Source organism: Pongo pygmaeus, chromosome 11, assembly GCF_028885625.2.
Source record: "Pongo pygmaeus isolate AG05252 chromosome 11, NHGRI_mPonPyg2-v2.0_pri, whole genome shotgun sequence".
Taxonomy (NCBI): domain Eukaryota; kingdom Metazoa; phylum Chordata; class Mammalia; order Primates; family Hominidae; genus Pongo; species Pongo pygmaeus.
In genome coordinates, this window is record NC_072384.2 from 132,850,631 (window position 1) to 132,875,900 (window position 25,270).

At 45.0% G+C, this 25,270-nt stretch overlaps 1 protein-coding gene across 4 annotated transcripts in view; it reads left to right on the forward strand.

Annotated features, from left to right (window-relative positions):
* The window catches only part of DIS3L2 (DIS3 like 3'-5' exoribonuclease 2), a 373,065-nt gene that overhangs the window by 294,632 nt on the left and 53,163 nt on the right, over positions 1 to 25,270 (forward strand). For all 4 annotated transcript variants that reach the window (XM_054477505.2, XM_054477506.2, XM_054477507.2 and 1 more), the window contains exon 13: positions 4,314 to 4,547. In XM_054477505.2, coding sequence (XP_054333480.1) covers positions 4,314 to 4,547 — 234 coding nt within the window. The remainder of the gene's footprint in view (positions 1 to 4,313; positions 4,548 to 25,270) is intronic.

Sequence of the window (25,270 nt, forward strand, 5' to 3'; positions counted from 1 at the left end):
GTCAGATGACAACAGACTCCTTTCTTTTCTGCTTGGCGTCTGCAGAAGATGGTTTCAGGCCTTCTTTCCCTGGCCTGATCATTTTTTAGTACATGTCAGGTGTGACTCCCAGAAGCACTGGATTGTGTTAAGGCAGAGTAGATTTGGCTGCCAGAGGTCCCTGTGCCTGAGCAGGAAGTTCCTGATGGCTCTTCAAGCTTCTACCTCAGCCCTTCGTGTATTTAAAGAGAAGGTTGGGATGGATTTTCGGGGTTGCAGGCGTTAAGGAAGAGGACTGAAGTGAAGCAAAAGAGCTATGGGAAAGTGATCATCAGCACTGCAGTCTCCAATTTGGTGGTGTTCCTATGTGCTGTTAGGAAGGGACATCTGTCTTGACTGATAAGGAAACAAAGTAGAGGTGCCCATTAAGGAAAAAAAAAAGGAGCTCAAATGAACTGATAGCCAGTGCCAGCATGGGCGGTGAGCAGGCTTTGGTAAACAGTGACAAGCTGCTGCTTTGGACAAGTCTCAGGTAATCGATTTTAGGAATACCTCAGGATTCCAAGTGGCTCCTGGTCAGGGCCAGCAATCAGAGGGGTGAGAGGGAGCTACAGAGATGTGCTTAGAGCCAGAAGACGTGGGCCTGCAGGGTACAGGGATGTCTGGGAACCTCGTGGAACTTGCTGCTACGTTTTATGCATAAATATTTCAGGGAAGAGGGCCTGGAGCATTCACTAAGTTTTTTTCTGTTTGTTTTGTTTTTTTGAGACCGAGTCTCACTCTGTCGCCCAAGCTGGAGTGCAGTTGCACAACCTCGGCTCACTGCAACCAACACCTCCCAGACTCAAGCAGTTCTCATGCCTCACCTTTCTGAGTGGTTGGGATTACAGGTGCGCACCACCATGCCCAGCTAATTTTTGCTTTTGTTTTTGTTTTTTTGTGGAAATGGGGTTTCATTGTGTTGGCCAGGCCAGGATGTCAAACTCCTGACATCAAGCAGTCCACCCGCCTTGACTTCCCAAAGTACTGAGATTGCAGGCATGAGCCACCGTGCTTGGCCAAAATTCACTAGATGTTGAAAGCAGTTCTTGACCCATGGTTTACGTGAAAGCAAATGCCCGATCAGGGTGCAGTGGTTGCCCTGTGCTGGAGCATTCACTAGGGAAAAAGACCGCAGACCCTGGGAGACTGCAGACCCTGTGACGTGAATGCTGGATGCTGGAGGGAACCTCCAGACCACTTGTGAAATGTGAAAGAGAACAGTGGAATAGAACTGAAACTGACTTTCCCTGAGCATGCTGAAGGCAGACTGTACAGCCCAATGTAGACACACAGGAGGAGTGACTGGGTTTGGAATGAAATGTAGAAAAGGAAGCAAGCTAAATCACCAGGGGAAACCCTTCAGACCACAAGAATGAAGAGGTCATGGCCCTGTCATTCCAGAGGAGGCTGGAGCAGCTCTTCAGGAAATGTGGATGTGCGAAGAGGACAAGCCTGGCTGAGCCTAAAAGGGGCTCTTCACACTCTTCTGGAGACCTGCACGTGGCATTCCCCACTGGGACTGTCAGGTGGTACCTGGAATTGACTCTACAGTTGCTTTTGCCCACAGCACCCACATGCTTCCTGAGAGCCAAATTCAGACCTGCTTGCCACAGTGGAAGATTTGTGAGATTATTTGAATCCCTTATATCTTTGGATAGTGGTAGTTCTTGGAATAATATGGAAAGAATAGTTTCAGGATTTTTTTAAAAGAAAAGTTAAAGTCAGTGATTACACATTCAAGATTCTTATAAGACTTTGCTCTGGATAAAAATGTGAGTAGTTGCCACCATTCTTTTCCTCTACCCCATGGCTGCCATTTTTCAAGAGTATTGATTCTTCCTTTAAGGGAGGGTGAGGGTACCAAAGTGGTCTCTCCAGCCTTCCAGGGCAGAAGCTGTATTCCCTGGAGGCTTTGTGGTGTGAACAGCACCTGAGCTGGGCTCAGTCCTTCCCCATGGGGAATGCCTACATACTCTTCAATTGGCTTTTTCGGAAAGCATTGTCTGAGAGCTTGTGAACAGAAGGGTTGGCTGATGAAGAGCAAGGCAAGGGGGATGTCTGCAAGCCCAGGTTAAAAGGTAAAATGTTCTACTCTTGACTGGTGCTCCCTCCCTTTTCTTGCACAGAAAATAGACTTCCACGCGTTTATCCAGAGCTTTTCCATTCTCCTCAGGCCCTCAAACTCCACCTAGCCTCCTTTGTTCTTTGCCTCATGCTCAACTACATAGATTGGGGTTCTGTGATAGTCATGCTCTCAGCTTCCCTCCTCTTCCCCTCAGGGTCTCCTGCCCTTTCCTTCCTTCCTTCCTCCGCACCAGGCCGCGCTTCCTCTGTCCGGGATGGATGGCCTCCACTTGGCCCAAGATCCCTTTTGTTCTCTTGTGTCTTCAGTCTTCCTTCAATGCTGGTTTCTCTTATTTACCCTGCAACTGCCACACAGCCCTCTGTTCTGCTCATTCCAAAGCGCTCCTTCCCTCCTGTTCTTTTGGAAGTGGTCATCCACACTGGTTGCATTGCCTCCACTTCCGATGCCCCCACCTATCCTTAACCCGGTGCTTCCCAGGTTTTTTCATGTCATGTCACACACAGAAGATGTTGCTGTTTGAGTAGCACTGGGGACGTGTGCACGAGGCTGATGGGAGGCTGAAGCTCTGGCTGCCCTGGGAGTGAGAAGAGCTAGAGCCCTCCTCACAGCATCTCCAGAACCCATTTACAGTACATGCCTTAAACCTTTGCAGTGTGACTCTGCCTCTGTCCTATATTTTCCTAAAATAGCCTTCATAAACACCACCAGCCAGCAAATGCTCAATGCCAGGAGCTTGTCTTTGTTTTCTCCTCCTTGACATCCAAGTGGCATTGGACATACACTTGTGGTTTAGAGACACTCTAGGGCTGGACTGCCTGGGTTCAGTTCCCAGCTTTGCCAGTCTCTAGCAGTGTAACTTTGGGCAAATTCCTTAATTTCTCTATGTCTTAGTTTCCTCAACTGAAGAAGAGGATAGCAAAATTCCTACCTCATAGCACTGTTATGAGAATTAAATAGTTGCCATATGGAGAGTGTGAACAATGCCTGTCTCATAGCAATTGCTCTCTGAGTGCCCTGTGTTGTCTTTGAGTCCCCTTTCTTAAAGCTCTTTTCTCCTGCTTTTCCTAACATCGGTCACTCCTGGTTTTTGTCCTGTCTCTCTCGGCTCTCTTGTTTTTCTACTGTTTTCATTCCCTGGCTTCTCTTCTCTCCTTAACATGAAGGAGGTGTTAGGCCAAGCAGCCTCGCCTCTCCCAACCGCCCTTTCTTCCATAGATCGTTCCACCTCCAGACGGCCCAGGCCCACATCCAAATGCCTGCCAGATCCCCTCACCTACATCTCTCCCTGAACCTCAGACCCAGGAGTCCCCAAGATGTTTTAATGTCCTTTTTTTGTTTTAAAAGTAATACATATTTATTATACAAAATACAGAAAAGTGAAAATGATACAATGCACCTCAGTGGTAATCCCGCCGCTCAGCTGGCACCACCACTAAACTTGGGTATATCTCCTTCAAGCCCAGTGGTTCTCAGCCTGGGCCAGCTTTCCCCCAGAAGACATTTGGCCATGTCTGGAGACATTTTTGATTATCAACTTGGTAGGGAGAGGTGCTCCTGACATCCAGTGGATAGAGGCCAGGGATACTGCTGAACATTTTATAATATACAGTTCAGCCCCCTGGCCAACAAGGAATTATTCAGCCCAACAGTGCCAAGATTGAGAAGCCTGTTCTAGACTTCTGTCTCTACATATGTGCCCCAAATGGAAAAGTCAGAATGGGTTTTCTCTTTCTAGCCTCATCCTGCTTCTCCACCTGTGTTCACTCTTTCTGTCAGTGTCCCCGCCTTCCCCTTCTCCCTCACTCCACATCCGAGCTGTTCCCAAGCCCACAGAGTCCCTGTCTGCCACGTTGTTGGCAGCTCTCTCCTCTACTCCCCTCAGTGTCGACATTGATGCCCACTCACAGAAACTAATGAAAAAGCCTCCAGCATGCCTTGCCTGTGCCACTGGTGTGCTTGGGGACCGTCCATAGGCATCCAGTGCCCATTGGATTAATTCCAAGCCAGGTGGAGACTAAGCTCCCTGAGGGCAGCAGCTTCCATCTCTGATTCATCTGGGTGCCTAGCCTGAACCTGCCACCATTCCGAGCACACAGTCAGTGCTCAATAAATCTTTGTTGAATGTGTATGGATGAATGGTTGAAGGAAGAAAAACCTGAAAAACATTTGTCCTCACAATTCCCTCGTAATCTGTCCATCTTTGCAGATCCTTGATGAATGGTTTGGCCGGACCATCATCTGCTCCTGCACCAAACTTAGCTACGAGCATGCACAGAGCATGATTGAAAGCCCAACTGAGAAAATCCCTGCGAAAGAGCTGCCCCCCATTTCCCCAGAGCATAGCAGCGAGGAGGTACACCAGGCCGTCTTGAATCTCCACGGAATTGCCAAGCAATTACGCCAGCAGCGCTTTGTGGATGGCGCACTTCGTTTGGATCAGGTCAGTACGTGTTTTTTTAGTGTAGCCAACAGATTTGACTCGTGCCTGAACCCAGCGTGGATGAGGGCAGCTTGGCAGGCTTAGACTCTTCCTTCCTTCTCCTTGCCCCAGACACCACACTAAAATCATGTTCTCTGAGGCCGGCAGGAACTCACTCCCATTCATTCTCCAAATACAGGATATTATGCAAAATATTCTGCATTTTGTATGATTCCACAGGTACACGAGGCCTAATGACATGAGCCAAGGCAAAGAGTAGGTCTGTGTGGGTGGCTCTGACCAAAACCCCCAGCTGGTCTTCCCTTGTAAGGCTGTGTCCAGTCTGTGATCCTCACCTCAGGTCTCTACTCAAACCTGTTCTTTAATGGAGGCAAGGATAGGAGACACGGAAATTTAGGAGGCAGCTGACCGGTATCTGATATGAAGGCTTGGAAAAAAAGTATTTCTTCTTATACCTCATCTCCCAAAAAAGAGTTATTTGTTTACAAATTCCAGATTAATATCTGAAGAAGCAGAGAACTGAGGAGACTGTAGAATAGCGGTCCCATTGTTTTGGGCACCAGGGCCCAGTTTCATGGAAAACAATTTTTCCACAGACCAGGGGTGGGGGATGGTTTCGGGATGAAACTTCCACTTCAGATCATCAGTCATTAGTTAGATTCTCATAAGGAACATGCAGCCTAGATCCCTCGGATGCACAGTTCACAATCGAGTTTGAGCTCCTATGAGAATCTAGTGCTGCCACTGATCTGACAGGAGGCGGAGCTCAGGTGGTCATACTCACTCACTGCTCACCTCCTGCTGTGCGGCCTGGTTCCTAACAGGTCATGGACCAGTATGGCCCATGGCCCGGCGGTTGGGGACCCCTGCTGTAGAACATTGGCTATTGAAGAACACATTGGCCTGGATTGTTATTGATAACTCTGAAGTCTCACAGCCTTGCTGGCAGCCCTCTGGGACTTAGGTAGCTGTCACTTAAACCTCCCTGAATTTCCGTGTCTGAGAGTCGGTAACTGTTAGGACCCAGGATTTCTTTTTTCATTGCTTGTCAGTATACTACAGAGCAGAGACTATGTTTTGTATTGTGGACTTTTTTTCTCCTTCATTTATATTTCTCACCCAAACTCTCCTTCCTTGCTTGTTGTGTGCTCTGGGAAGTTTCCACATGTCTGAAATGAGGTGGGTAGGAACGTGGAACTGTTCACCAGACCGCCTCATGCAGACTTCTTTTCCTGAGCCTGTCAGCTGGGAGAAATCTGAAAGGCCTTGTGAAGCCTTCTGATTGAAGTTCTGATTTTATCCTCCCTTTTGCAACAGACTTGCACAAATGCTTCTTAGCAGGCATTGCAAATAGGTGCTGCCCTGGGCCTAGGAAGAAGTGGCTGCCGTTGGGACCAGTGGATGACCTGTCCTGCCTGTGCGTGGCAGAGTCAGGGTAGCCTCTGGAGTTCTCCTGCTCCTCCTTCCCCAGCCTGGGTTCGGGCAGCCTGAGCAGGCCTGTCTGCATGAAAATGCTGACAGGGAGACAAGAGGCAGAGTGGACGCTGAAGAAGACAGCAGACGTGGTGGAAGAGAAACTAAAGGCATAGGGGATTACAGAATACCTACTTTCCTTCCTTTAAGAAATCATTCACGGGAGTGTGAACACACTCTGTTTCTCATTTACAGGTGGCTGCCTGATTGTCAAGTCCAAGGACACTTTACAGTTCTTGCTTCTTAGACTTCTGACCTGCACCAGCCCCTTTGAAACCCACCTCCTGGTTCTCTGTTTCTCTTTGTACATCTCCAGTAATGTCCTGCTGGCCCCCTTTGCAGAAGCCTCTTCTGTCCACCACTTCAGGGTTGGCATTCCCCGGGATCTACCTGACCTTTGTTCTTTCTCTATCCATACTCCCACCCTGAGTGACCTCTTGTGATTCTAACTACTAACTGGATGCTAACGAGCCAAAATCTGTCTCTCTGTCCCTGACCTCCCTCCCCCAGCTCTAGTCCAGCCCCACAATATCTCAGCCAGTGCTCATCCTTCCCTCTGTAAAACGCGGTGATCAGTGATGCAGCAGGTGGCACCGGCTGTCTGGTACTGCCTTCTCCCTTGGCCCCCACCAGGGGAGTGGTATGTGTATTCTCAAACCTGGCTAGGCCAGTTGTACTTGTTGTAATTATGCAGTTTAACTAAATATCAGGGAAACCGATCAAATATGAACATAAAAAAGAAGCTGTTGTTTTTATAAAAACTAAGTTAAATGTTTTGGAAAGACCTGGATAAGGATAAGTCTTTAAAAATTCAGTTGTAAAACAGGGGATAATTACAGAACCCATTAAGCATTCTGTATTCAAATTGCTTCATAAATGTCTAAATTCTCATTCTTTTTAAAGAAACCAAATGATAACGTATGAACTGTGAATTGTGAGTGTGGTTTATTCAGAAAAGACTATGTAGAATTCTGGTTAGCATTCCCTTTTTGAAAGCCTTACATTTACAAAAAATTAGTGGATGAATATACATCTATATAAATTAAAACATTTAGTGATGGGTTTGTCTTCCTCTGTTTGATTCTCTTCTTTTTCTAACTTCTAGAATAACCAACCAGTGGCTGCTGAAGCACATCACAGGAAAGTTTCTGTCATAACATTTTTTTTTTTAATGCCATAACATTTTAGAGACTTCACCCCACCAGTTTGTTGCAAAGTTCAGTTGAATTAAATATATGAAATACTCTAAAAACTATAGAAGACTGTCAGGTGATCCCAGCTCATATGAGGATGGGGTATAGTTGTCAAAATAGAAGAATGATCTCAGATTATTGATAGATAAAGATCTGTTGGCATGTCTCAGAATCAGAGTTTTATTGCTGAAAATGGCTTTGGAATCTGTCTCTATTGGCCTTCTCAATTTATCAGTTAGAGAGCTGAAGCCCCTAAAGGTTAAGTGAGTTGCTTATATGCAAGAAATTCAAATTGCCCTGTGTTCACTTTGCCTTCATTTACACCATGCTGACTTGAGAGAGAAAAACATTTTCCTTTTAAGTGGAAAGAAAACCCTCTGAGGTCCTAATTAGGTTCCAGTTAATTAAGGTTTGAAAATAAGGGCTTTGCACCCTTGGAGTTGATTCCTTGTTTCCCCCGAAAACAAGTCCATGGACCCCAGCTTTGGAAGGAGGAGCACATCAATCTCCCACAGCAAAGGGCTCTGGTGAGGTCATTTATAAATCAGCTAAATGGCCTTATTCAGAAGTCACTGCATTTGTTCTCCTGCCCCTACTGCCTGCCTTGCCCTCACAAAAATCCATTTTTCCTTGGTGCTTTTTTGAGTAGCCTACTGTTTGGAATTGTTCTCTGATGCTTTGTTTGCCTCAGACCACTATGTCCGTGCTTTTGGTGGCAGTCCTTTAAAAAATAAAAAATAAAAAAAAAAGTCCATTTAAGCTAGCCTCAATTAGAGATGAGTCTGTGCGAGGGGGTACCATTTATTTACACATCATGCCCTTAGGTTCAGAATAAGTGTGTAAACCACAAGTTTCACCTTTCCAAGAAGTCAGTTTACCATGATGACTTTCAGAATGAATGGGGGCTGAGTGTGCGGCACTAGTATGGTGATTGTTTGTTGAGTTAAGGACCTACTAGTTCAGAAGTCATAGCCTCAGAACTGTAGAGCAACTTGACCATTGTGTATTTGCAGTTGGCAACTTAGACTGGAGCTGCCTAGCCCATGTCTGAGATAGTGAGCCTCAGCCCTCAGGGCCACCTAATCTGGCTCCAGTTCCGTGAGGGCCACCTACTAGCAGTCTTGTCTACCCTAGTGTGCTGTCATATATTAGCATATGTATATACTAGTTCATATCCTAGAACTGTGATGGGAAACAGATAGGGAAGCACTGCCTTCCAGGTAGGATTACCTGCTCCAAATGTCTCCTTTACCTACAGTTCAACCTAGTTCTAAAGAGGTTCTAGGTACATGAATGACTCCTTTGTTTGATTGCTTAGAAAGCAAATGCAGATACCAAATGCATTCTTGTGCTTTTTGGTTGGATGGGTTGAGTAATACCCCTTCCAGGTAGTTTCTTCTATCTCCATGTTTTCTGCTGCTAAGTTAATTCTTGGACTTAACATAGACGTTTGTTTTATTTTGTTTATTTATAACATATGTCTCTCATTTCTGAAAAGGGAGCTCCCATAACAGGGGCCCAGACTTTTTTATGTTTGTAGTAAAAGGAATCATAATGGTTTATAATCATATCCAAATCTTGAGCTTTGGGAGAAGGGGAACTGTGGGAATCATAATGTAGTAAAAGGAATCATAATGGTTTATATTCATATCCAAATCTTGAGCTTTGGGAGAAGGGGAACTGTGGGATATTTGCTCTCTGCCTGGTTCTTGCTCAGTGATTCAGGCCCAACTAATAGACTTTGCGGGTAGGAGTCACAGAGTCCCCTGGCACTTCTGTTTATTGGGACACAAAGCCTGTTCTCAGGCACCTTCCCACTTAGGTCCTTTACAGAGACTGCCTGACTATAATGTGAAGACAAGGCCTCAGGCTTCTTAGCCATGGCATTCAGAAAAGATGCCAAGGGAGGGTGGCAAGTGCCAGAAGAATCCCATTATGAAAGTGTCTTGGGAATATTGACTGATTTTAGGAAGCTACACCTGCTGCCTGCTGGGGTTCTCTCTCCAGCCTCTTCCTCATCAGTCAGGTGGCAGTACCCAGAAGCCACTCTGTTTGAGGGCTTCCACGTAAAATAAGCATGAGGTTTGCAGGAAGCTGTGCACCATCATGGATCCCCTGACAGGTAGTTAGGGGATGTGAGCAGTTCCTTCTGGGTCACTGACTTTGGGAATTCAGAGGAAGTTGAAGTAGTGGTGGAGAAAACCTGATGTTACCATCTTCCCAGGCAAATTACTCTCAACTCCAGGAGCTTCACAACTGCATTTTGTATAAATCCTACTTGGCGCAATTTTGAAACCCAAACTGCAGGCAGTTTCTTTGAGTGGACTTGATTGTAAAGATAGCCTTGTTAATGGAAGTTATTTTTAAATACCCTGGGACCGAAGCTGCAGTGGAATGCTGTTATGTATGACTTTTACCTGACCTAGCCTTTAAGGCAGGGATTGATGGATATTTTCTGTAAAGGACCAGATAGTAAATAGTTTAGGCTTTGTGGGCCGTGCAGTCTCTGTCTCTGCTACTCAGCTCTGCTGTTGTAGTGTGAAAACACCAGCGTTGCTTTAAATGGATAAATGTGGCTGTGTTTCAACAAAACTTTAAGAACACTGAGATTTGAATTTTATATAGTTTTCACACATCACAAAATATTGTTCTTCCTTTGATTATTTTTCAGCCATTTAAAAATGCATAAACCAGTCTTAGCTCATGGGTCATACAAAAGCAGGTTTGGCCTGTGGTCCATACTTTGCTGACCTCTGCTTAAACAGCCAGCTAGTAATTCAGCCCCGCTATCCAGTGAGCTTTTAGCAGCTCATCATCGCTTCACAGGGAAGCCAGGCTGGGTAGTGGAGAACAGTCGTGCTAAGTTAACTCTCAGGATGGCTTCATGCAATTAGGTAAATTATTCCTTTGATTAGTACCACGCTTATCCAGTCCAATTGGAGGCGGGGAGTAGAGGAGTGAATCAGTTTAGCATCAGTTCCCTTATTCCATTTACAGGCAGGTCACTTTAATTAGCCTGAAGCAAAAGGGAGCAGGGGTTCTCATTTCCCACTTCTGCAAGCTCAGCAGCTCTTCACAGTCAGGTCTCCATCCCTCCCAAGCCCACTTGCAGAGATGCTGGCTCTGCCTCTTGTAGGTGCGCTGAAGGTGGGGACTGCTCATGGCGAAATGTAGCGCTAAGGAAACTGTATAGCATTTCTCCCCCACACTGCCCCCATTGCCAAATGTAGCTGTATGTTTTGTTGAATCTGTTTCTGTTCCTTCTCTCCAATACAGTCGCTTTCAAGAAATGAGCATTCCAGCTCTGCTGTTTAATATTTGTACCGTATATTTGATCCAAGGTAAGAAGGATGGGTACGTTTATCCTGTCTGGCTCTTCCTTGGTCTTATTATTTATGTTGTCACTTAAACACACGAGGAAGCTATTGATCACAGGGTTGAGTATATTTGTAGAATCATTCTGTTTTCTTAGTCGTAGAGCTTTTCTATAAATAATATAGGACAATAATGAGAGAGCCAGCAGGCCACACAGAAAATGTAAAGTGATGTGACAAAACTCTGCCCAGAGTGCAGTGAGCTGTCTTGGAGAAAACCAGCTCAGTCTCAGGGGTTCAGGGAAGATTTTCCAGCAGAAGTAGTGGGGCATTAGGCCTTCTAAAAGACTTGAGGGTCTAGCCAGGCTGCAAAGGCAAGCAAACTGCTGGTACAAGCATGGGAGGGATAAGAAATGGCAGATTGTTCCGGGGTGTGTGGTGTAGGGTGCAGAGAGAGAGAGGAGCTAGAGGAGACACAGGCTAGGCCTTGGAGTCTGTAGGAATGAGCCAGGGCAGCTATGGAATGATTTTAAATATGTAAGTGACATGACCAGAACTGGGTTTTAGAAAGAGCCTCCCGAAAGTGAATAGAATAGAGGAAGTTTATAATCCAAGAGAGAAATGATGAGGGCCTAACCTGAGGTAGGGACCGTGGGGTGAGAGAAGATGATAGATCGACCCGAGAGGAAGGAAAATCGACAAGCCTGTGGCAAATTGACTCTCTTGATTAGATGCGGAGGGGAGAGGCAGGATCAGAGGCTAGGGATCAGGGAATCAGGTTTCCAGTTTAGGCACGTGGTAGTACCACCGGGGAACACCACCGGGGTGGAGGTCGAGAAGAGAGATGATGATTTCCATAACTAGGCCTCTCCAGTCCCCTCTTCTTCCTTTAGGAAGGAAGCTTTATCATAAAAGTAATATGTTCTCATGTTAGAAAATTTAGAAAATACAAGAATATAAAGAAGAAATCATAATCACTTATAGTCCCATCACCCAGAAATAACCATGGTTAATATTTTGGTATAATTCCTTGTGCATTTGCCCCTTACCACTTCATAGCAGGAGGGAAGGGTGGCTAGCATAACATATGTATAGTTTTTATTTATATTCTGCTCTTTAATATTACCTAATGAGTTTTTCCTATGTCATTAAAAAATCTTCTAAAACATTATAATACCTACATAATATTCTGTCATATGAATATACTTTTACACATTCAGCCACTCCCCAATTTTGAATATTTAAATTAGATCCTGATTTTTTTGGTACTACAAATAATAGTACCATGGCCATCTGTGTTCATAAATCAGACCTGATCTCTGATTATTTTCTTAGGACAGTCTTAGAACGGTGATGACAGCATCAAGGATATGGATATATTTAAGATTAATACTGAAACATATTGCCACATTCCCTTCCAGAGAGGTTGTACCAATTTATACTCTTTTGGTAGTATGTGAATCAGGGTACCTTAGATGGAAACATCTGTCAGGAGTTCTCTGCCTACACGGAGCTCTGGCGCACTCGCGCGCTCTCTCTCTCGGTCTCTGTCTCTCTCAGGTGTCTAGGTCTCTGAAATATCCCAGTGGTTGTGGTTTTAGATTATTCCTTCATCTTTCATATTTTATTTTATTTTCATGAGCTCCTCTCTACAAAAAGCTCAATGTGTCACAGACACTTCTCTTTGTGTTACTTATTTTAAAAAGTACTTACAAGGGTCCTAAAATTTACAACAGCTGAAAGAGGTGGTTGAAAGTATCTTGCTAAACTCTTGCTAATGCTGAGACTGGGGAATGACCCCTGCCCCAAGCTAAGGTCCTTTCCTCTCATTAGAATCCTTAAAGAAACCCATTGTGTTTGAAATGGGGCTGAGAACTGTTGTTGCATTCTCAGATCCTCAGAGAACATTTGTAACTTCACTAGTCTTTTCACTTACCTCCTGTGTGTATTACCTCTCAGGCATTATTTGAGTTGGTCTGACATGAATAATTATGAGGAAATCCAGTTGAAAACAGAATCGCTCTATATAATCTGTGCTCCCATAAGAATTGCTACACTTCTCTTGAAAGTAGTAATAAACAGTACAGGAAGGCCTCTGCTAGAAGTTCAAGGCTTCCATTTAAACATTGACGACTTATTACTTCAACCGTGGAGATAGTTCTAGAATCAGCGAGGCTTGAAGAATATTAGCCTCCTACATTTTCCCAGTTACCAGTTTTATAATAATATTGGCAAAATTTTCATTTAAATTTATTCATCTCATTTATAAAGTAAATCCACAGCCAAGAATATGTGCCCTCTTAGCTGTTCAGCACGCAGGCTATCTAGGACAGCCTCCGTGGAAGAGAGTGGGAGGAGGAAGCAGCGAGGGGTGGAACAAGCTGCATCTCTGAGCTTTGGGGAGAACCTGGGAGCGTGAATTTCAGCCGTCGTGGGTATTGGAATCTCCCCTTTGAGAAAAAGGAAGAGACAGAGATTGATTTAGTTAGTACACTATATGGAATCAAGGAAAGCAATCCATGGTTATGCATCCCAAGGCATGAACAATAGACAAACTTGAAAACTTGACCTAATTATATATAAGCAACACTAATTACAGCCATTTATTATGTGTGCTGGCCACTATTTCTGGCTTGTTCACGAATGCATAAAAACTAGTATGTGTCATTAAGTGTCAGATTAATTCTGTTGAGTGGCTCGTTATTATAACCCTGACCTCTTCATGTGCTTACTCTCCTTGTAGGCAAGTCACCTAGTCATTTACTCATAATTTTCAAAAATTAGAAGGAATACATGTTGCGTTATTCTGGAAGTTGTTAAAAATACAGACTCAGAGGTGATATCCGACCAGCACAGGAGGGATGCTTCCTGTGTGTTACAAATACTGCTCACAGTTCTGTGAAGGAGCCTTAGGCAGCAGAAGACAAACTTTCTACCCTCAAGCTGCTTCAGCAATTTGAGAAGAACTGTATTTACTTTAAAAAACACCAATAAGATAAAAGCAAGGGCACAGTCTCTTGAAACAGAGCTGACAGAATCGCAAACCCGATGGTTATTTGATGGGATGGGATTCGGAAAGAAGGCCAGTTTGGAGGGTGAAGCCGTGAGCCACACTGTGATGAAAGGGAAAAGGAGCTGAAAGGTATGGAGTACCCACACTGTGAGAGGTGAGGGATTTATCCCCTTACTCCTCTCTCCTCTGAGTGCTGAACCCACTGAGAAATAGTCACACATATCAGACTGAGATTATTCCATCTATTACTGATACCGTTTGGGTTAGAAGGCAGTCTAACAGAACAGCCCAGAAGTAGTTAATGTAAAAAGAAACTGATTGGAGTGATTAGTGAGAGCAGAAAGTAGCCAGAGACAGAGAGAACCATGCCCTCTATCAGACTGGAACTGGGGATGGCCCTTGTGCGACCTTCTCTGCTAGGTGCCCTTCCAGTGCAGGGTCTGCTGGTGAGGACCAGTGGCTAATGCTTCTGCTCTTGGTCAGAACAGCCAGTGCAGATCCTCAGAAGAACTCTGAAAGCAAAATTGACTCCCACCCCACTTCTAGAAGCATTTCACTTGCCTTCTGGTTCTTTCTGCTTGCCTATATCCAGGCTCATTTCTTATAGATGAAGAAAGTCCTACCCCAAGCCTACTCCTCCACCTTCACCCTATGACCTTCTCCACCTTCACCCTGTGACCTTCTAGGTTCACCTTTTGAAGCTGAAGATTGAAACTCCAAATCCTGCTGCAGAGAAGTTCACATTTGTTTTTCCTAGGCAGGGCCAGCCCATCCACCCTTCCTTCCTAGGGTTCCCCTGATACTTTATTTATACCTGTTACCTGTCTTTATCACACTGTCACATTGTCTTGCCATTTTCCTTTTGCTTCCCTGTCTCCTTCTCTAAGATTGTGAGTTTCTTAAGGGTAAAGACAACATCTTGTCCACCTTTGTATCCCCAGCCCCTGCCCAGTGCTCATTTTTAACCAGGCATTTCAAGGTCTTTAAACATCACTATACATATTGATCTTTTTAAAAAGATGATGGTAGCTGTGTTCAGGAGAATGGATTGTAGCTCTAGAAGAGAGGCGTGTTTATATAAGAGGATTAGATACATATTATGAGCCAGGGCGGTTTTCTTTCCTTGTGAATGAAAGGGCTGGGTGTTTGATTATTTACTGGGGCATCCAGGGTTTAGAACAAGGTATAATGAGGACTTTCTCAAGGTGGAGTTGCCTGAACAGGTGTGAGGAGCCAGGAAGCTTTGGCACCCCCAGGGCCTGGCAGTGCTTCTGAGGCATCCTGAGCACTTTGGTGCTCACTTCTCAGACCAACTGTGTCCCCTTCAGGGGAGCATGGTGGAAGGGGCCTCCAAGGGAAGGGAAAGAGACCCCAGTGTGCCACGCTGGGAAGGAAGATGCTGGCCTGCTGGCATGGAAAGATAGGGAGGCACCAAACTTCCAGAAGGTTCTCTAGGGTCAGCTACCATTAGCTGCTAGTCCCTAGCCCCATGATGGAGATGAAAGCGATTCGTGTATCAAGGTGGCTGTGCCGTCTAATGCCCCTTCTGCAAAATTCTGATCAGAGCCTATTTTTGCTTTTAATGGAGATAATTCCCATAAGACAGAGGTTCTGTGTTAGCTGCTGCTGGACTGTCTAAGAGAGGAAGATAACTTATATCCCAGTTGAAGTTGAAAGTGTGCCTAGATGACTCAAACCTAAGTGCCTCGCATCTCCAGGGGACGTGAAGTGAGACATAGGGTTCCTGCACTGACCAGGTGATAGATAAGAAACTTCCAGGGGTGAGCAGAACCCCAGCCAACACCTCTTGTTCCTCTCAGAGATGTGAACCTTTCAAGTTAGGGGCCTTGACGAATGGAACAGAATTTGGCTCCTCTGGGACCCTGGCTTTTGGGTAATTACACTCATAATTAGGCAGCACTTGGACTCTCCTCTTTCTGTTCACGGGACACACTGCACGTCCTTGCCCGGCTTCCATGTCACACTCCACGTCACTCACATGTGAGCCAAACAGCTACATCAGAGACGTGGAATTCTTTGACGTTAGTAAAACCTGTATTAGGGAAGGGGAACCCTTGCAGCTGACCCTTAGATTTCAACCATGACTGCTTCTTGGGACAGGCCCAGTTTATTTCGGTTTTCATTGTTCAGTGAGCTGGGGCTCTGCTGCTAAGGCCAGAATCCTTTTGTTCTGTTTGCTCTCTGTCCTAAACGCTGCTGCCAGACTGTTTCCCCAAATGCTGCTTTCACCTTGCCACTCAAGAGCCTGCAGTCTTATTAAGTAAATATCATGGATCAGTAAGATTTCCAAAACTATTTTGAAGACAAGATATAATAAGATTGTTGCCTTTTTACTTTACCAAGCAAGGACATTTTCTTTAAAAAGCCAGTTACCATCTACTATCTTCATTATTTTATAAATGAAAACATTTTAGCATCAAAACAAAGACGACATAATTTCACAATATAGAGCAGTCTTTTACGTTGACTTGGTTGAACTTGGTGGAAACCTATTTAATTGACTCATCTTTTTCTCATTTTGTTTGATCTCAAACCAGCCTGTGAGAACGACTGGATTTCTAAATCAAATCTAAGTGCCCCTGCCTTTGGGGGCCTCTGTCAGGAAGCCTGGTGTGGGTTTTTCCCGCTTCCCACTAACCCCTATCCTTCCTCCTCCCTCCTGCCTTGCCTCTGTAGAGTCTGGGCCTCCATTTGATCCCCACAACCCTACACACCTCACTCCCTCTAGAAGCCTGCTCCAAATAGACTTCCTCTTCCTCCAATATCTCTGGCCCCATTCCCCATCTCTCCCCTAGGTGCCTGGTGCGGAACACCGTTGGCTTTCATTCATTTTGTTTTGCTGTTTTCTCTCTTTACTCCTTTTTATTTTCCTCCCTGCTTGCATTCTTGACTATAACTGTTGAGAAGGCAGATGTCTTACTGTTGCTTCTTTCAGATTTGTAAATCTAGCATGGTGCTGGGCACAGAAGAGGTATGCAGTCCTTTAGTGGGGCATCACTCAGCTAGCTCAGAGCTGTTCACAGTGATCTGATGTCACCTCTGAGGTCCATGGGTGCCCAGGGACACTGTGCCCATTGTATTGTCTACAAGGTGAAAATGTGGTACTGCTCTTCCTCAAGAAACTCCCACATTTTTAAAAGAGTGATAATATTGTAGCACAGTTTGTTTTGCTTTGTAATACTTCTTGATTCCCTTGTTAGGTGACATGGCAGATATTTTTAGACTAAAGACAATTTAAGAGCTTTAAATTATTTTCTAACTTTAAAATATTTCTTTTGATTTACCTTTTTAATTGCCTACATGTTTTTTTAGTATCTACCAGGTACAAGGTAATCTGCTAGGTGTCGGGGACAAAGACAAGGTTAGAACATGGTCATAGCCCTCAGAGTGGCTTACTGTCTCCTGGAGGACGTAGAGGCAGATGGGACGGGGTGCACAGAAGAGCCTGGACAGCGGGCTGCACCTGTACCAGGTGTGCACATGGCTGCTTTCGTGTTCTACAGTAACACCAGCTGTGGTTTGAAGGGGCCACTTTCAAAGTCAGTTAGAAATGTGGGAACTGTTTAAAAGTTTTCTCCTAGCAGCTTGCTCTTATACTAGAAATGCTGAAAACAAATTAGAAATTATTTAATTGCTCCTTGAATTGTGACCTCCTGGGGTAAAGGAAATCTGCCAGAGTGGATGGAGATGAGGGCAACACCCAGGGAGGGAATCCCAACAGGTTTCTTATCTGCTTGTCAGCATGAGGCTGGTAGCCTCCTAAATAAGAAGATGTGCTAATGAATAACAGAGTCTACTGGGTTCGAAGCACATTTGAACAGAGAGCTGTGACTGAGCTCTGAGAATGCTGGCTTGGCCATTAGGCAGTTTGAAACTGATTTGCTACTATCAGTTTCGACCTGTAAATAACAGGGAGCTCTCCCCTTTCATTCTCCTGCCTGCCACCTGCCAGCCAAGCTGTCAGGCTTACCCACCTCCCTGGTGGCCGTGCCAGAGCACAGCTGAGCTCACCTCTAGGGGAGCAGAGCTCCTGTCTTTCCTGGACCCTCCTGGCTGCCTAGTTTCCTGGCTGGGATTCCTGACCCCTGGTTGCCAAGACTACCTTGTTGGTCCCTGTGGAGTTCTGTCCTGTTTGCCCAGACGCCTTGCTCAGACTTGTTCCTTTTTGGTACATGTTTCCACTCCAGACTGCCCCAGGCCCCAACTGTCAGCTCTCCGGTTGCTACCAGCTTCCAGTCAATGACTGTTTATTTGAGCATCTCCTGTGCAACAAGAGAATGTAGTGATCAAGAGCATGGACCCTGGGTCAGACTGCCTGGGTTCTGATCCCAACTCCCTCACTTAGCTGTGTGGCTCTAACTCTTCTGTGCCTCAGTTTCCTTGTCAGTGAAATGGAGAGCATAACAGTACCTACATTATAGGAGTATTAGGTTAGATGAGATGTACCCGTAAAACACTTGGAACAGTGCCTGACGCGTAGCAAGCACCCAGCAGGGATTAGCTGTGTGGCCAGATGGTGAGAAAGGGCCCATTTCTGTCTTCACAGAAGAGCTGCTTTAACACAGGGGTGAACATGGAAGGACTATAGTAAACGGTGGTGGCCATCAGCAGCCATGGCATGGAGACATCGCCTCCTTTATGATACTTCCAGTCGATCTGGGGGGTGGGGGAGGATTTGAAAGGTAAATGCAAGGCAGAGTGAGCCTCATTGCCCCCTGCAGGGAAGCAGAACAGTCTGGTTTGGCTAGGTCCCTGAAGGGAGCTCTGTGGTGAGGGATCAGCCTTGGCATGGTGGTACTGAGGTCCTTAATGAGGGTAAGATTTGGGAGCAAGGAAGGCAAAGGGATGCAGTTTTGAACATTACACCCCAAGTCACGCAAATGTGAGCTGCAAAATATTTCATCCTGTTTTGATAACTAGACCACGGTGTGCATCACACCCGCTAACGTTGTTGCAGCTAGAATGTTTCCAGTTTTCGCTGTTATAAATAACACTGCAATTAATATTCTTGTGCATAAAATTCAAAAATCATTTTGGATTATCTCCTTAGGAGTACATTCTTAAAATTACTAGATTGAAGGAAATTAACTTTTTTTTTTCTGTGCTACTTTTCTCTTTCTTACTACCTTTTATTATTTTATTATAAAAGTAATACATATTTATTTTATAAAAATTTAGAAGTTGACCAAAAGCAGCCATTGGTCCCCTATCACTGAGTAATAACATTTTTCTGTATATCCTAAGGCGTGTACATTTTTAGAGCTTTTGACTTTGAGATTACAGTCACACATTGCTTAATGACAGGGACACATTCAGAGAAATATGTCGTTAAGTGATTTTGTCAGTGTGCAACATCATAGAGTGTACTTAGACTAACCTAGATGGGATAGCCTACCACCCACCTAGGCTTTGTGGTTTATACAGTTGCTGCTCCTAGTCTACAGACCTGTACAGCATGTGACTGTGCTGAATACTCCAGGCAGTTGGAGCAAGTGCTATGTATTTGTATACCTAAACGTAGAAAAGCACAATAAAAATACGGTATTCTAATCTTATGGGACCACTGGCAGATATGGGGCCCATCGTTGGCCAAAACTTTCTTAATGCAGCACATGACTGAATTTTCCAGAAAGGTTAGACTAATTTAGGTTTTCCTCAGCAGGAAACAATAGTGCATTGTTACTGCTTGTCACTAAATTGAGAGTTTGTTAATATGAGAGATTGGAAATTGTGTTTTATTATTGCTTTGACTTGCATTTGTTTTCCTGCTTGTGGGCTCAATCAACTCTTCAATCCTCTTTTTGCCATTTCTGTGAAAGGGCACATTTTACCATTTTATATGCTATCACTAGAATCTTATAATACCTTAAGCACTAGACCTACCAGCCACATTTAGCTAAAAGCACTTTTTTCCGTACTAAGGTATACTTACATACAGTAAAATCCACCCTTTTTAGTGTACAGTTCTGCTAGCTACACATATAGTCATGTAATTGCCACCACAATCAAGATATAGAACAATTCCATCACCCCAGAAAATTCCCACGTGCCCCTCTGTAGTCAGTTCCTCTTCCCTAGCCTTAGCCCCTGGCAACCATTAACCTGTTTTGCCTCTTTATAGTTTTGCCTTTCCAGAATGTCACACAAATGGAATCATTCCATTGGTAGCATTTTAAGTCTGGCCTCTTTCACTTAGCGTGAAAGCGCATTTGAGGGTGGTCCATGTTGTTGTGTGTATCAGTGGTCATTCTCTTTTGTTGCAGAGTAGTATTCTGTTGTATAGATATATCACAGTTTGTTTATCCACTTACCAGTTGAAGAATATTTGGCTTGTTTCCAGTTTTTGGCAATATGAATAATGTTGTATTTGCCTACAGGCTTTTGTATGACCATTTTTTCCATTTCACTTGGGTAAATATTTGGAATAAGATTGCTGGGTCATATGGTAAGTGTATATTTAACTTCATAAAGAACTTCCACTTTTCCAAAATGACTATACCACTTTGCATTCTCACCAGCAATTTTTTTTGTTTGTTTGTTTTGTTTTTGAGATGGAGTTTCACTCTTGTTGTTACCCAGGCTGGAGTGCAATGGTGCAATCTTGGCTCACTGCAACCTCCGCCTCCTGGGTTCAAGTGATTCTCCTGCCTCAGCCTCCTGAGTAGTTGGGATTATAGGCATGTGCCACCATGCCCAGCTTATTTTTTGTATTTAATAGAGATGGGGTTTCACCATGTTGGTCAGGCTGGTCTCAAACTACTGGCCTCAGGTGATCTACCCACCTTGGCCTCCCAAAGTGCTGGGATTACAGGCGTGAGCCACCATGGCCGGCTGAGAATTCTATTTCTTATGTGCTTGCCAGCACTTGGTATTGTTAGTTTTTTATTTGTTTTGTTTTTTAGGTATGGTGATAGGTGCATAGTGGTGTTTCATTGCGGTTGTAATTTGAATTTCCCTAATGACAAATTCTGTTGAGCATCTTTTCATATGTATACTTGCTGTCTGCATATCTTCTTTGGTGAAGTGTCTGTTCATATCTTTTGCCCATTTTTAATTGGGTTGTTTGGTTTCTTATTACTGAGTTTGGAGAATTGGTGTGTTTGTTTGTTTGTTTTTTGAGACAGTCTTGCACTGTCGCCCAGGCTGGAGTTCAGTGGTACAGTCTCAGCTCACTGCATCCTCTACCTCCTGGGTTCGAGTGATTCTCCTGCCTCAGCCTCCCGAGTAGCTGGGATTACAGGCACCCACCACCACGCCTGGCTAATTTTTTTACATTTTTAATAGAGATGAGGTTTCACTATGTTGGCCAGGCTTGTCTGAAACTCCTGACCTCATGATCTGTCCACCTCGGCCTCCCAAAGTGTTGGGATTACAGGCATGAGCTACCGTGCCTGGCCTGGAAAGGATTTTTTTAAATATTTTAGATACAAATCCTCTACCAGGTTTGTGGTTTGCAAATACTTTCTCCTAGTCTTTGGCTTGTTGTTTCATTTCTTCTCTCTCCATTCTCTCTGGCTTATCTTTTCCTCTCTTTTGAAAAGCAGAAGTTTTTCATTGTTATGAAGTCCAATTTATCAATCTATTTTATGGATTGTGCTTTTGGTGTCATATCTAAGAAACCTTTGACTAACCCAAGGTCAGAAAGATTTTCATCTGTTTTCTTCTGAAGGTTTTATAATTTTAGGATTTACATTTTAGTTTCTTCCTTTTTTAAAACATATTGCCCAGGCCTAGAAGTTTCTTTTGGAAAACAGTTGCACCTGAGAAGATTGGGGATGGAGTTGGTCCTAGGAGCCTTGCCAGGCATGATGCTCTCTGTGAGCCATCTGAAAAGGAGGTGTGTGCCTTAGAAGTTGCCCCAGGGGTAGCTTTTAAACAGATACCAGGCTTCTCTGGCTTAAGATTTGGCATCAAACTGAAGAGTGTATCATTTGAAAAGAGGGTATGGGATGATTAGATAAGAACCTCCAAACTTTCTAGATAAATCCTTCTAACTGTTGCACAAAGTCGAAAAGATGAATGGTGCCAAACACAGGACTTTGCCGATTACATGCGAACACCCATGTCAGTGACTCACCCAATCATGCTTTAATCTCTTAACTGAGAGGCTTTAAAAAATTGTAGTCAACAAGGCAGCTTGCTAGTTATGACTGCCATTGGAATGGAGTTTTCCTTAGAACAGCTGGAGTGTAATGTGGTGGGAAGAAAGCCTGGTGTGGGTGAGAAGCCAAGGATTGCTTGCCTGGGAAGGATGTGCAGCTAATGTTTGATGGAAATCTGTGAGATGACCAACCTCAGTCAAGCTAAGTAGAGGCCCTCCATACACTGCAGCCAAAGTGCTCAGAAAACAACAATGATAATTGGCACCGTGTCACTCACAGCAAGAGAGATAAAACACAGCTCTGTCTTCAAGAAATGCATGGCCCACTCTGTGATCCATGCTAGGTTGTAGAAGCTGGCAGAAGATTCCAGTTCCAGTAAGGCAAGGCAGTTGAGAGCAGCCTGGAAGTGGCTTCTCCAAGAATGTCCCAGGCAGAGCATTGCCGTGGGTCGGTTTGTTCTGGAATGTACAGGCCATTGGTGTGGCTATGTCACAGGAAGGGCTCCCAGTGGTAGTGGGAAATGTTGGGGATGTAACCAGGGCTGATCTGGAGGAACTTGTTTGCTCTGCCTTGAAATATGAGTGTTTTCGGCTGGGCACCGTGGCTCACGCCTATAATTCCAGCAGTTTAGGAGGCCGAGGCGGGTGGATCACAAGGTCAGGAGATTGAGACCATCCTGGCTAACACGGTGAAACCCCATCTCTACTAAAAATACAAAAGGTTAGCCAGGAGTGGTGGCGGGCACCTGTGGTCCCAGCTATTTGGGAGGTTGAGCCAGGAGAATGGCGTGAACCTGGGAGGCGGAGCTTGCAGTGAGCCGAGATCGCGCCACTGCACTTCAGCCTGGGTGACAGAGCAAGACTCTGTCTCAAAAAGAAAAAAAGAAATATGAATGTTTTCTTGAATTCAACTTGGTGCTGTTGAAGCATTTTACATGTAGGAGTTGTGGGATGGGACCTCTGTTTAGAAAGATCTCTTTGTAGAGAATGAGTTGGAAGGGGTCAAGGTGCAGACATCAAGGAAGCCAGTTAGATGGCTGTGGCTGTATGCAGGTGAGGCCACACAGCTGACAGGAAGGAACAGATGAGAGAAGTGGAATCAGAACCACAAAAGGGAGGGGGGACACCTGGATACGCCCAGGTTTCTGACAGGCAGGAAGATGTGCCACCCAGGAGCATCATCGGCACCACCCAGGGGAGGAAGAGCAGGCATTGTGTGGAGACCCTCCAGGCTTGAGGTGCGTGAGCTGCCCACTTAAAGACACTTGCCAGGTGGCTGGACCGGAAGTCTGCTGCTCCTCTCCTACCTTGCCACAGGCTGCTGCCTCTGAGTTAAAGAGACATGGGAAGCATTGGGATCGCTCATACCTCCCAAAGTACAGCAGGAAGGACTAGAAGCAATATGAAATCTAGTTGGCGAGACCATGGTGAGCACACAGGCACTTAGGAGCAGCACGTGGCACCCATGAAAGCCTCCATCCCCTGACGGTGAGCCCAGAGGCTACTGTGGAGCAGGAGGAAACCAGCCATCCTTCCTCCTTGCTTGCACCCTCCCTCCTCACCTCCTACTCTCTGTCTTTCCAGCTAAGCCCTTCTCATTTATTTAAAAAAAAAAAAAAAGGGAATTCACTCCCAGTCCTTTTGAAACCCAACATGTCAGTGATAGATGAGGGCGTATTCTGTAACTTCAAAGGAGAAAAGTTGAGTGAGTGAATGTGGGCCAGAGGAGTTGAAAAGTCCAAGGGAACAGGAGACCCATGGGGTGACCCCACCATCAGGAGGAGTGCCCCCCATCCCACCCCTGCTGGTGCCATGCAGAGGCACAGACAATGCCACTTTCAATAAATCATGAAGGATTCTGAATGCCTGGTTTTGTCCCATTTTCAATGGGCCTTGGGCATATTGCTTAGATATAGCCAGCCATTTGTGCAAGATTCCCAGCTACTCAAAGGCTCAAAGTCGATTGCTCTTTCCACTATATAATGGAGTCTTCGCATATGTGATTTTTGGGGGAGATGTTTTCAGATTTCCATAGCTAGTCATAGTAAAGATGACCTCGTGGGCAGTTCAGGCCATTGTCCCCTTCCCACATCCAGCCTTTGAGTAAGGCTGCGCTTTCAGGAGTATCCATGCAGCACCTAATTCAATCACACATCTGACCCCTGCCTCTCTTTGGCACTGGCCCCTTCTCTGTGCTCAGTGTGCTGCTGGGGGCCTCTGCACAAACCCGGCTGTTCTGGAGGCATCCTGTTCTAAGCAGAGAGCACTTGGCCATTTTCCCCACTTTCTGAATTCAGGGCCCCCTGGTGAATCTGGCATGGGGATGGCTGCCTGTTCTCATGAGGCTGCGCACATGAAGGCGCCTGTTGGAAGCGCCTTTTAAGAATCCCCAGGTTGTTTCCATCCTGGAGTCTTGCAAAGAAAGAGGAAGAATAACCTGGGGTCATTTAAGGGCTGGCATGGTCATTTCCTTAATCATCTGTGACCATTGAGAGCCTTATTTTCTATAAAGAAGCACAGAGGCTTCTTTGGCTTTGCTTTAATAATAACAAACAGCTAGAATTTATTGAGAGCCTGCAGTTTGCCAAGTGCTTTCACACATTCGATCATTTAATCCTCAAGCCTTTTACCCTTTTTTAGAGATGAGGAAACTGAGACTTGAGCTGAAACACTTGTCAAAACTCACATAGCTAGAGGTGGCAGAACTAGGATAGAATCATTTCTCTTTTTATTTGAGACAGGGTCTCGCTCTGTTGCCCAGTCTGGAGTGCAGTGGCATGAACATGGCTCACTGCAGTCCTCCTAGGCTCAAATGATCCTCCCACCTCAGCCTCCTGAGTAGCTGGGATTATAGGCACGTGTCATCATGCTCAGCTAATTTTTTTTTAGTTTAGTAGAGATAAAGTCTTACCATGTTGCCCAGGCTGGTCTCCAACTCCTGGGCTCAGGCAGTCCTTCTGCCTCTGCCTCCCAAAGTGTTGGAATTACAGGCGTTGTGAGCGACTGGGCCAGGACTAGGCCCAGTCTATTTCTTATTCTGCTTACTTTTTCATTTCTCTTGGTAGATGTTGATGTTGTTTTATATTCTTCTAAAAATCTAAAAAATGGATCAAGTCCTGACCTTAGGATGATTTGAAGAGCTATTTAAAATACTGTATGATTCCATTTAGGTAATATCCTCAAAATGACAGATTTATAGAGAAGGAGAACAGGTAGGTAGTTGCCAGGAGCTAGGGATGGTGGGGGGAGCAGAGGGTGGCCCAAGGGAGACCTGTGTAGGGAGGGGACAGTCTGTATGTAGATTGCCATGGCAGTTACACAAATGTACGTGTGTGACCAAAATGGCATAAAACTAGACACACACATTGTGCCAATGTCAGTTTCCTGGGTTTGATACTGTGCTATAATTATGTAAGATGGAACCTTGGGTGGAAATTGGAGATGGGCACGTGGAACCTTTCTATACTATCTTTGCAATTTCCTGAAGCTATAATTATCTCAGAATAAAAAGTGGGCTTTTTTTTTTTTTTTTTTTAATTCCTCTGTGTGCAACACCAGGATTGCCCCCAGGAAATAGCCAGATCTCAGTTCAGGAGCTGCTTGCCATC